The 12,821-nt window shown below is 40.7% G+C and overlaps 1 protein-coding gene across 1 annotated transcript; it reads left to right on the top strand.

Moving 5' to 3' along the window:
* The first annotated feature begins 79 nt into the window (after positions 1–79).
* Positions 80–11,952, top strand: LOC122884557 (fibulin-7). The gene is made up of 8 exons (XM_044214620.1): positions 80–212; positions 1,514–1,676; positions 4,344–4,520; positions 7,119–7,244; positions 7,356–7,493; positions 8,081–8,218; positions 8,623–8,761; positions 10,737–11,952. Exons 1-8 carry the CDS (start codon positions 135–137, stop codon positions 11,107–11,109), a joined length of 1,332 nt encoding a protein of 443 aa, XP_044070555.1. The 5' UTR covers positions 80–134; the 3' UTR covers positions 11,110–11,952.
* The last annotated feature ends 869 nt before the right edge of the window (positions 11,953–12,821 follow it).

The following is a 12,821-nucleotide window of genomic DNA, read 5'->3' as shown; positions in this document are numbered from 1 at the left end:
ATCTTCGAAAAGTTTGAAACCAAGGAAAGGAACTTGAATTGTTTTTTGGATTTTATCGAAAAAAAGAAGCCTTCCAAATCTTGGGGAACATCAACAGAAAACAATATTACTTTATTATTACTGGACTTTCAGAGATGGCACTGTCTTTTCGACGCAGGTGTTTGCTTTTGCTGTGTTTGACAGCTATCCAGAGTGGTCATACTGCCGTTCAGGTAAGAGCAATTTACTTTACATTAGTTTATGCAACAACAACTTACTTGTCCAAGAAGATCTTCCGCCTAGACAAACTGACTCAATAAAGCGTGTTACTATATCACATCTCAAAATCTGCCCATCCGGATTTTGGAAATCAAATTAGTTGACGAAAGGTAATTCATTTTAATATCTTAATCCTATTATCCATAAAGAGTCACCCCAACAGATAATAGAATTGTTTTTTATTTAGTTTTAACACTTTATCCAGCTTCCATCTATTGTGATTGTGTGTTATTTTAAGTTTTGCAAGGTTTGTGATCATAGTCTACAGTTTCCACAGGAGAAATTACATGGTACTTTTTGCATTCCCCAAAAAATTCATTGTAGCATCTGGATATGAGTTTGAGCTGGTGGCATTTCCCCTTTGCCTGGGGCAGGTAAAAGCAACAGAGCATTGTCTAACTACTGCACAGATCCAAACTATGTGTACAATGAATTTAAATGTATAGAAGCTAGTTGTTATTGTACAAAGCCCCCCCCCCAATTCAGAGCAGGAATTTCAGGTATGCTGCACAGAGAAATTGTTCCAGTGAGCATGTGATTAATATACCCTCCTGAAAGGATTAGAGGCACTTTCCCTGAGGAACCCTGTAATGGCTTGACAAGCTTTCTCCCTCAAGTAACTGCTAGTGGCACCCATGCTATTTTGAGTCTGCCCATGCAGGATTATCCAATGAGCTTGTGCCTTCCTACCGCCATGCAAAATATACAGAGGAACAGCATTTTGGACTAAGGTCCCACTGACATCTGCCAGACAGCTTTTGTCCAGCTGTGTCTGCCACTGGAGTTGTGGTAGTAAGTGAACAGGGGCGAGGGAGAGAAGAAGAGAGATGGTAGGCATAGGATATCTCACGTGTGAGTGCAATGAGGTCTAATGGAAAATAGTGGAAAGCAAAAATAGTTTAAGTAAAAGAAATCATGGTGAGTTGCTGTATCATGAAAGTACAGTAAAAACATCTCACTAATATGTCTTGTCAGTGTTACATAATGTATTTTAGTATCAATGAAAAGTCTTTGTAACCCTTACGACCATATGCCCACCAATAAGATGGATTTAGTTTCAATTACATCATGCTGCACAGCTGCACATTAATGTTTATTCACCGCTCATGTTTTATATTTTATGACCGTTAAACTGAGGTAACCTTTATTCCTGCGCTTGTTTTCTTGTTGGAAAATCATTGCATTTTGAAATGTTTTGCCCATAACTCTTTTATAACTCTTAATTCTGCTCATAGTGCTCATACTTTATTCACAGACGTGCATGGATAAGCACCAGGTGGTTGGGGTGCTTCGTCAAATGGAGAAGTTTCTAAAAGGCCAGGAGATGCGGTTTACAGAGGGCCTCAGGATCATGAAGTCGAAGCTGGCGACGCTTCAGAACTCTGTCTCCAAGTTACCTCAAGCCGACCAGTCAGTCAGTGAGTGATACAGAAACAGATACCACACAGCACCACCCTAGTCATCATATTCGTCATCATAATCATCATCATTGTCATCTTTATAGGCCTTTTTCACAGCAGGTATTTTGACTTGTCATAGTAGGAAAATTCAATTCAATTCAATTTTATTTATATAGCGCCAATTCATAACAGAAGTTATCTCATTGCACTTTTCCTATAGAGGAGGTCTAGACTGTACTCTTTACAGTATTATTTACAGAGACCCAACAAATCCCACCATGAGCAAGCACTTGGTGACAGTGGCAAGGAAAAACTTCCTTTAAGAGGCAGAAAACTAAACCGAATAATAATGATAATAATAGTAATAAGACTAATAACAACAATTGTAGTAGCAGTTGTCGAGCAGGAACACGGGGCAACAGGTGGCCCACAATCACAGATCCAGACTCTGCAGCTCCAGAGGCAGAAATACCTGCTGAAAGCAACAGAAGGTGAGAGGGGAGAGATGGGAAAGCACAAAACTACAGGAGTGAGAAGATGTTGAGTAACATGCATTAATGGGATAAAAATGCATACAAATGGAGAGGGAGAGGAGGAGAGAGGAGCTCAGTGCATCATGGGAAGTCTCCCGGCAGTCTAGGTCTATAGCAGCATAACTAAGGGATGGTTCAGGACTCTCCCAAGCCAGCCCTAACTATAAACTTTATCAAAGAGGAAAGTCTCAAGCCTACTCTTAAATGTGGAAATGGTGTCTGCCTCCCGAACCCAAACTGGGACCTGCTTCCACAGGAGAGGAGCTTGATAACTGAAGGCTCTGGCTCCTAATCTGCTTTTGTAGATTCTAGCAACCACAAGTAACCCTGCATCCTGGGAGCGCAGTGTTCTTGTGGGGTAATAAGATATTATGAGCTCTTTAAGATACAATAGTGCCTGACCATTTAGAGCTTTGTAGGTGAGGAGAAGGATTTTAAATTCTATTGTGGATGTTACAGGGAGCCAGTGCAGAGAAGCTAATATATCACTGAGCATTAGGATAAATGTAATACATAAATATTTAGCGTGTATTTATGCAATGTTTTTGTTGTCTTAAAAAGTGACTATGGTAGAAGTCTTCAAGTTTACAATTTAAATACAATTGATTAAGTTGATTTAAAGTTGATTAAAAGTATCTGGTGGATACCAATCTGATATTACTTTATGGTGAGTAATTGTATGAAATAGATTTTATAGTCATATTTTATACATATTGCTTAGGTTTATGCTGTAAAATCAACATTTGCCACTGATCATGTAAACACACACTATATGATTGGCTGTAAAACTTAACTGGCTGTTAACTAAAACTAAGTCATTTCATCTGTGATGCTTATTATTTTACACATTTATTTTCACAGAAAGAGTTTACCGAACGAGTTGTCCTTTCATTTGAAGTCCATGCTGTATAAAGTTTCACATGCATGCATGATGTGACTGAGGTTTTGGTCAGTAATTCAGTGAATGATTGTTCAGTTAAAGGCAATAGAAGATTCCAAAGTATCAAATTTACAACATTTTAGGAACATTCAATTGTTAGAAGTTGATCTTCAAACAGTTTTTTCCATCAACCAGTGGCAATAGAGAGCCAGATATGGCTTCTTCTATTATGGGATTATACTGTATATTCATCCAACATTGCGAGGCCATCTCAGTTACAGAGCTGGGTACTTGACAGGGGAAGTGAATTTGTGGAATTGTGTTGTTTGGCAGCAGACACTGAGGCCAATTTGTTAGTGATGGACCAGTGCAGTCCATAACTCTGTGGAGAGTACTTGGCAAGACAGGAAGAAGCTGATATTTTACATTTACAGCAATAAAGGCTTAATAAAATGAAAAGACAGAAGTGAAATTACTGCACCACCTGCTTTAAATGCTCAGATAAGGAGGCAAATCCAAAAATCCAAATATTAATAAAAAACAAATACATTTTTGATTTAGATATAGTTGCAATAAATTAATTGGTAAAATAATATATGATTTAATTTCCTAATAATATTATCCAAATAATGTTGTGCAGCATTCCCCATCTATTTTCAGTACTTATCAACATTAAGCATAGTTAGCCTATTCTACAGTACATGATTCCCTACATACAATACATGTAAAAACCATACTACACACAGTTATCTTACATACCCCTGTGACATCAAGCTCAAACTTAAACTCAAAAACTGGTCAGAAAAAGGCACAATGGGCTTTCATCATAGTACAAACATGAGCTGGACATGATGGAGGTCTGGCCATGTGAGACTGACTTATCACACAGATTCTTAAGTGTCCTGACAGAATGGGAAACATTTTCTCACAATCCTCCTAGTTGGATGAAGCACACAGTTCTAATAAAAGCCAAAGATGTAATCCATTCACAATGTTATATAATGTAATTATGCGATATATTATGCAAGCATTAAACTTTCCAGAGCATGCAACATAGCATAACATTTGGCTGCTGGTGAAATTCTGACTGGAAATAGCCGGTCCTGTGCTGGTTGGCTGTAAATGAAGCATTTGAACCGTCCTTTCCCATGAAGGCACTGCACTGCCCGGTGACACGTGTATGTCCCCAGGCAGAGAATGCCACAGGATGTCAGCAGGCTTACTCCACATGTGACCAGCCTTCCTCTCGTGCTCTCTTTCTCTCTCCCACAGCTCCCACCACCTGCCCCTCTCTGGAAGCCCCTGCTCATGGAACCAAGTTTGGCTCAAAGTATTTTGTTGGACATGAGGTCCATTTCACTTGTTCCCAGGGCTACCATCTTGTCGGTTCTGCCATGCGTGTTTGCCGGGACAACGGCACCTGGACTGGCATCAGTGCCATCTGTAAAGGTGAGCCTCATTAGGAGTTTAGTTTGTTGTGTATTAACCTGCCACAAATCCTAATATTTGACCATGTGTGAGACAAGTGTTACATTTGATTCAGGTGAGCAATGCAGTCTAACTTCAGCTACAGTATGTTTTCATGAGCCCCATGACTTTCTCCACATTCACACATACATCCACTACCACCTATGTATGATTTAGTGGAATGTTTTGGGCCAGGGCTGCCATGTCTGTGTATTATTCACTGTTGAGCAAAAATCCCCACACCCACGTAAGGCGACCTTGGCTCAGCAGCGTCTGAATGCCAGGCTGAAAGAGACATCAGCCCAGAGGCCAAACTGACCTCCTCACACATACACAGATAGAGCCATTCAAAGAAAAGAGTCATTCTTTAGCGTGGCTGGAGGTCCTCAGCATACTGAATGAAGCCCTCGTTAAAATGGCAGTGAATGTCTCTGAACACAGAAAAACACCTGTACTGCATTCCACTGTGGGGTGCCTTACCCTCCAGGTTTCTGCTCTTCATGAACAGCAGTAGTTGGGCTACTGTAAGATACCCCCCCCCCACTGCTCATGTTTCCTTGGTTCTTTGACAGCAGTCCCACTGGACGGGGTTAGGTCCAGACATTATACCCACACCATAGTCTGATAGCACAGAAGTATGCTAAGCATGCTATCGATAGCCCGTTCAGCCTGCGCTGGTGGCACTCTTCCAAACATTCCAAGTGGCAAACTCAGCTGAACATGTGCATACGTTTATCATGGCTAAAACAACATGAGAAGGCTTGACTCTGCACAGTATTATCCCTGTTCATGTTTTTCAGCCCAGCGTAAGAGGTCTAAATATAGTCATGCTTGAAAAGCAGTATTGACAGAGTGTGAAAACTTTAAAGTTAAGAAGAGTTTAAAATTATCTCGCAGAGTGAAGTGGGTCTTTTCATGTTATGGCCCTGTGGTGGCCCCGGGGGAAGCCAAATAAACATTAAAGGGATTGGTTGTCATCCAGTATACTGTGGCCTCAGCTCTGGAGCTCAGAGAGCAAAGGCTGCTTTATAATTTGAACATCTGCATAATTCAGTAACAAAGATCATAAGGCAGGATGTACTAATTGTCCACTTTGTGTCTTTATTTTGACAGACAGAACAAGTTTTAGAGCATATCATCCAACCTTGTGTTGTTTTCAACAGTCTGCATTTTGTAGTATTTCTGTATCAGGTGATAGATAGTACATTTTTTGCAGGCTTATCATCTTTTTGGTCACTGTTTGATGATTAATTAATCTACACAGAGACAAAGACAATAAACTTAACACTGGTGGATGAATTACAGGTACAAGTATTTTACCCAGATCCTTTTGCATCGCAATATTGGCCATTCCTCACGCTACTGTACTCATACTCACAGTCAAAGGAATTTACAGTAATAGCATTTTGCACATGTTTATGTGGAGGCCATAGAAAGGGTTGTAAAGAAGTATGGATGAAGTTTGCATGAGAAACACAAGTAGAATTGCTGTAAGCCTGAGAATTTTTTATGGGAACTTATTGAGAAGGCGTTGACAGCACTGTACTTCACAACTGTTTGTTTTGCTGAAAGGAAAAGCCTTCAAATCTTCAAAACAACGAAGGCATTTATGCCTTTATTCCTATGTGTTTCACAATGCTAGAAAGATATGAGTAAAACATTTTAACTTTTGACTTTTAACTTTGAAGATGCAGATGGATTTCATTGAATCACACTTTAATAATGATCCCCATTAGCTTTCATCAAGATAACTATTACGTTTCTACAAATAGAACTAATAAAAGGGCATCACTGACTTACTGTTGACATACTGTGCCCATAATGACAGTACCAGTTTCTCATTCGTAAGTATCAGTTATCAAACTGGGTGGACACTCATTACCGCTCTGTGGATGGATGGTAGATGGGAAAGGCTTACAGTGGCTCTTTCATTTCTTTTCTTTATTTCTTTACAAGATCGTTTCTGCTTTTCAGAGAAACCTGAAGCTAATTCTCTTGTAGTTCACCTTTTTCTTGACACTCTTTCAAAAGTGTTTCAAACAGGACCTATTCTTACCATCTCTTTCCCTAATGCTGTTTGATAAATAGGGCTGCAGATGATTTCGACCAACCATAGACGCTCCATAGAGTCTCTGAGTCAGTGTTGAATTGTTATATTTTATTTTCTGAAACCTGTATCAAGCACCTAGTCTTCTTCATTTTGTCAAGGTTGACAGAAGCACACAGATAAGTTATTTAGATCTCTGAATAAACTTTTCACCACTTTACACATCTGCATATATAGAAAAGAACCTGCAGCCTAAGGTAAAGATTATATAAGGAATTGTGTAAGCAATGTCGAAGGTAGCATCAAAACTGAAAATTGTTTTTTTTTTCACTTTCATCTCAGAAATATGTAACTCAGAAGGAAGTATCTCTAATGTGACTGGCCAAAATTGCAACTGTTGTGCCTTTGATCTGTATTCATCAGTATGATGAAAAAAACATAGGGTTCGGATTTAAAGCTACTGGAGACTGCTGAAGAAGATGCAAGTTTCTCAACAAGTTGACTACAATGATCATTTTCTCCTACACCCACAGATATAAGTGAGTGTGCAAGTAATCCCTGCCAAAATGGAGGTACCTGTGTGGAAGGTGTTAACCAGTACAAATGCACCTGCCCCCAGAACTGGAGTGGCTCTCACTGTCAGCACCAAACCCAGACAGGTCAGTACTCTTTGTTTTGTTTGTATTTGTATGTCTAAGATCTACTGCTGTACATGTTTACAATGTGTTCAGAACATGTCTTTCACTTTCATGTTTTCTCCCCTTATGCAGCACCACCTGAGTGGAGTGTTATGAATGATCCAGCCTTCAGCCGGAGACCTCGCTGTGCCCAAGTGAACCGAGCCCAACACTGCAGCTGTGATGCAGGCTTTCACATGAGTGGCACCTCTGACAATAGTATCTGTCAGGGTGAGCTGTAATTATGTGTCACTTTAATTAATCCCTGTGGGGAAATTCTCCTTTTGCTGCTCCTCCTCACAGGGAAGCAAGGTCAGCTACAGAGCAGTTCTCTCGAGCTGGCGCCCTGCTCAACGACATCCCAGCAGGGCAAATAGCAGATGTTATAGGGACTTTACAGCTGAAAGGATCCCTGAATACCTGAATCTTTTATGCCTCTAGTGATTAATATGGTTGCAAATGAGAGTAATCTGTAGTCTGTAACAAACAAAATAATCCTCTCAAGAGGTCTCAAGCTGATAGGGTCCATTTAGGTCACAGTTCAGTTGCTTTTAAGATGTAGTTGGTTGAGTAACATTTTGAAGTAAGAGTTTTCATGCAGTTGCTCCAAATGTGTTAATGTCCGAGATGCTTAAAGGGCAAAACTAACCTGAGAGAAAGAAACAACATACGCTGGTTCCTCAGTGTGTGTTTTAAACAGTATATCATTACCTATATCCCGAACTAATTACTTTTATATGCTCAGTGCCTTGGCCTGATCATGTGATGCATGTTTAAGGCAGACATGTACATGCATTTCTTTTTGTGATTCTTGACAGATGTAAATGAGTGTGAAGTGTACCGGCTGGACCAAGGAGGGAAGCTGTGTGTCCACGAGTGTGTGAATGTCCCAGGCTCGTACCACTGCTCTTGCCCCAGCGGCTACAAGTTGCTCCCAGATGGGCGGAGCTGTGAGGGTGAGTGACAAGGGGGAACAGACGACAAAGGCTCATTCACAAGGCCCTGGCTTCAGATCTGGCCGGGTATGTAGCTCCAGAGAGGAATACCTGTGATTCAGAAAGACGAGGAGCCTTTAGCAGCAGAGCTTTTAGTTTTTGCAGAGGTGTCTGTCAGACCACTTTCATTTGCACCGTTGGAGCTTACAATGCTTGCCAGTGGAATGAATGACTTCACCCTTTCCCAGCAGAAGGGATCTTTAGGACATGAGGCATTTGTGGGAGACTAAACTAAAAAACCAAATAAACAATCACAGCACAGCACCCCCTGCTCAGACTGTGGTAACCAGGAAGCAGGGAGTCAGTCTGGCAAGTCTCTCTCCCCGCTCCTCATTCTTACATGCCTCTGCTGTTTTGTCTGCCAGATGTGGACGAATGTTTAAGCCAGCAGCACAACTGTAGCCGAGGGACAACTTGTATCAACACGGGGGGAGGCTTTCAGTGTGTCAACCCAGAGTGTCCCCGTTCTCATGGAAACATCAGCTACGTCAGGACATCTTCCTTGTAAGTGGATACGCCCCAATGTGACCACATTGTTTTCTTTGTCATTTGTTATGTCAGTGAAAATCTGTATTAAAAATAAACCACGATGACATCTTCCACATCTGAAAGAAATTGTCATTAACTTTCAAATGGCCATCTGCATACTAAATCAGACCCAACTGTGAGACGCTAATGGGCTCCTGGCGGACATTTTGACTTTTAATAGCAAGAAAAGCAAAAATTAAATTGATGATGTGTTGAGGTGTGCCAGTAATCCATGCCAGTGAACCAGCAATGCGCAATAAGAGGTCAACATACATGTATCTGCAGTGAGAAAGGTCTGTCATTGAAGACGTGCAGTTAAGCAAGGTATTACAGCCTCTGAGGTCTCAAGCTAAATTGCTTAAAGGGAAATTCAGGTTTCATACAACTTGAGACTTATTTTAGTAGTTTTGGCCATCATTGCTATTGGTGGAAATAACATTAAACTCACCATGGTAACTGCTGAGATCTGGCAACGCAGCAATATCACTAATGACCAAGTTAACCAAACTCTTTTTGGAAGACAAATCGAAGGCTGCAGATGAAACCATTAACAAAACTTAAACTGGTTCAACTTTGACCTGCTGTACTTGCTGTAGTTGTGCGTTCACAGTATTCCTGTGCAGTGAGAGATTATTACAAACATTCATTTTCAGTTTTACCTTCAAATAAAGTGGTTTAGATAATCTGGCTAAACTCTGATAGTCTGACTAGTCGAGATTCTTTTTCCAATCGGACTTTGTTGTAGTGATGCCAACGTGTTCACTTTACTCACTAAAGTAGATCTTACTTTAGTGAGTACAATGTTATCATAACCAATAGAAATGATGACAATAAGAGTTGTGGTTCTAGCTGTATCACAGTGAAGCAAATCAGTCCTGACAAAGAACATGTATGCTCAGCAGAACTGCACTAGATGACGTAAGTTTTTTTTCTTTAAAACCATGTAGAACGCCTGTGTCCTGGCCAAATGTTTGGAGACATTACAACTTCCATCTACCTATTTGCCAGTCATCAGCAAACTGCCTCATTTGAGATCATGAAACAAAGCTTTGTCTGCTTCCACTGAACCAGTTGTGTTGAAATACTGCTCCACTGCCAGCAAAGGGGATGGATAAATGTTTGGGAAAACACTTGTAACAACGGAGAATGCAGGGAATCGATTAAGACAGTAGCCGTGTCACCATTTCACACTACATAACTTACAGGTGTCAGTGTACTACATACTAAATCCACTTCATATTTGCTATGTCCCACAATGCAGTGCTCAAAGGAAATAGCTACTCACAGCTGCAAGAAATTAAAATAAATTGCAGATGATGGCGAGACAGCTTCAAGAAGATCTCATAAAATAAAACAGAAATTCTACTATATCTTTGGAAAACTAGTTCTTTCTTTCTGTAAAGTATGATTGCCCTTCTACAGTTTGATTGCTGTCTCGTATGTCCTGTATCATTTGCTGTTAGTAAAAAATGGAAAAGTACATTGATGTCTTGTATACTAACTACAAAATAGTATACTATGAAAATGTGTATATACTTTCGTACATTCTGTATTATTATGTGGTATGGAAATGAATTGGGACAAAGCTAGTGTTTGTTAGAGGGGAAGTAAGATGGTGACCTGCAGTGTTTAAGAGCACACAGAGATGGTAGTTTATATGCAGGCAAAAATGTTGTCCACTCCTTTGACAGAAAAAAGTTCACAGCTTGCTATGATCTAAGACTTCAGGGCACTTGACATCATGTGTACTGTATGTATGTGTGTCACTTCTCTTTACAAAGAAACAGTTATGAACACTTTCCCACGGGGCAGATTAATAATGTAATCATTTTCTCTGTGATAAAATGGCCGCAATACGTGACAACTGTCAAACACACAGAGAATGGAAAACATTTGCCACTTTGTCCTGTAATGCCCTCTGCTTAATGTTTGCTGCATTTCTGTCCTGCAGTCAGTGTGAGAGAAACCCTTGCCCCATGGACAGCCGCTCCTGCCACCTGGCTCCTAAGACCGTGTCCTTCCACTACCTGTCTCTGCCCTCCAACCTGCAGACTCCTGCCACGCTTTTCCGTATGGCGACCGCCACCGCCCCAGGTCGCACCGGGCCAGACAGCCTGCGCTTCGGCATAGTGGGCGGAAACTCCCGAGGCATCTTTGTCATGCAGCGTTCAGATAGACAGACTGGTGAGCTGATCCTGGTCCAGCAGCTGCGCGGGCCGCAGGAGATCAGCATTGATGTGGACATGTCTGAGTACAGCGACCGCACCTTTCAGGCCAAGCATGTCGCCAGGGTCCACGTTCTCGTTTCACCTTACAACTTCTGAGAGCAAGCTTGCGAAGGAGGAAGACTAAAGACGGAGAGGTGAAGAGGAACACGGAAGAGTGTGTAATGGGCACTGAGTTTTCTGATACTGCTTTTTCAGCCCCTATCAGAAAGTAATTTGTCTGAGTAGCCAAACACATGCCAGCATTTGTTCTGTGGCCAAAAGAGTGAGAGTGACATGACAATATTTAACAATTATATTATGAATAACAATATATTGCAAAACACATCATAGATGCTTCTTTAAGTAGTGTCAGTATGAGCTTTGACTGACGATGTTTGACTGGGTGTGTTTGAATGAAAACTAGCTAAAACAAAAGCATAATGAATGGGTTGGGAGGGATGGATAACTGTTTTTTGTCTTTGCTGTTGCTTGATGTTTGTATTATTATGTCCATCATACATGTCTGTGTAGCTCAGGGTCAGGCCCTGGGGCTGATGCACTGCCCTCGCTTTATTGATGATAAATCCCTAAGACATTAGTGCTCCTGTGGCTCTAATTTATTGGAAATATTGTTGCTGGTTTTTACATTGTAACATACTGTACACCACGTGTTTATCTTCTATCATATACTGTATATTTGGGGTGTTTTTTGTAATAGCTTGCCTTGTTTAAGGCACCATTCATTATACTAAAGGAGTTTTTTTAAAACAGTAGATACAGTACTGTAGTACTGTACCTGGGCATATTTCCTCTATTACTCATATTCTGTATGTTACCCACAAATAGTCTCATTATATTCTAAATCAAAGATGATCTGGCAAGCTTGCCAATGCACTTCACAATTTATCTGGAATTTTAATTGTCTCTACATAACTGAAATAAAGTCAGTCCAACATTTCATTATTTGTTAGAACTACCTCACTTGATGCTGAACAGTGTGCTATTAAATGTCCTTTTGGCAGTGCTTGTTTTCATTCTACATCCATTATGAGTGAATTTTAATGAGCGAGAATCAAACCAACGCATAGTTGATAAATGAACACTGGATGGCTATAAAAAGTTCTCTGATTGAATGGATGAAAGGTTAGAGAGGAAGAATGTGTGTTTTATAATATAACCCCTGGGGCAGCAGTTCACAGACACTACAAGTCAAAGCAACATTTCCCACATGTCTCGGAAACAAAAGGGAGTTTCACAGTATTTCTATTTGACTTTAACACAAGGAATGGTAACTGTCACATTTTTAAAAACATATCTCAGTGTGTCTATTTGTCATAGAAAGAAGAGACTAATGTTCACCACATGTGTTCTCTTAACTTCCTTCACGTCTCCGTCCAGGGGTTTACATTGCAATAAAAGGGCCCAGAAGTGCTGCATGCTTCCAAGAAGGAGTGGATGGTGAGAATCAAAACACATGCCCCGACAGTACACACTGCTCTCAAAATGACAATGTACCTTAATGGCAGGCGTAATTTCGTTCAGTAACCATACCAGGAGCACTCACATTGCAGCCTTTGTTTCAGGCTGGTGCTCAGGCTGTTTGATGTTCACATGTTTCATCCATTCTGAGGCGGAAGGATATTGCCAGAGACAAATGTAGAGTGCCGCGCTACATAACACAAGCCATTTGCTGGAGAGTAATGATAAAAATATACAGTACGGGCCTTGAGGCAAAGCCAGCACAGAGTGTGGTTTACACTCCTTTTACGTCAGTCACAGAAATATGATGACTTTAGTGCTCTGTCAAGTCTTCCTCTCAGTGCTCATGG

Source organism: Siniperca chuatsi, linkage group LG11 (assembly GCF_020085105.1).
Source record: "Siniperca chuatsi isolate FFG_IHB_CAS linkage group LG11, ASM2008510v1, whole genome shotgun sequence".
NCBI classification, from domain to species: Eukaryota; Metazoa; Chordata; class Actinopteri; order Centrarchiformes; family Sinipercidae; genus Siniperca; species Siniperca chuatsi.
The sequence above is the reverse complement of the archived record's forward strand: the minus strand, read 5'-3'. Positions and strand labels throughout refer to the sequence as shown.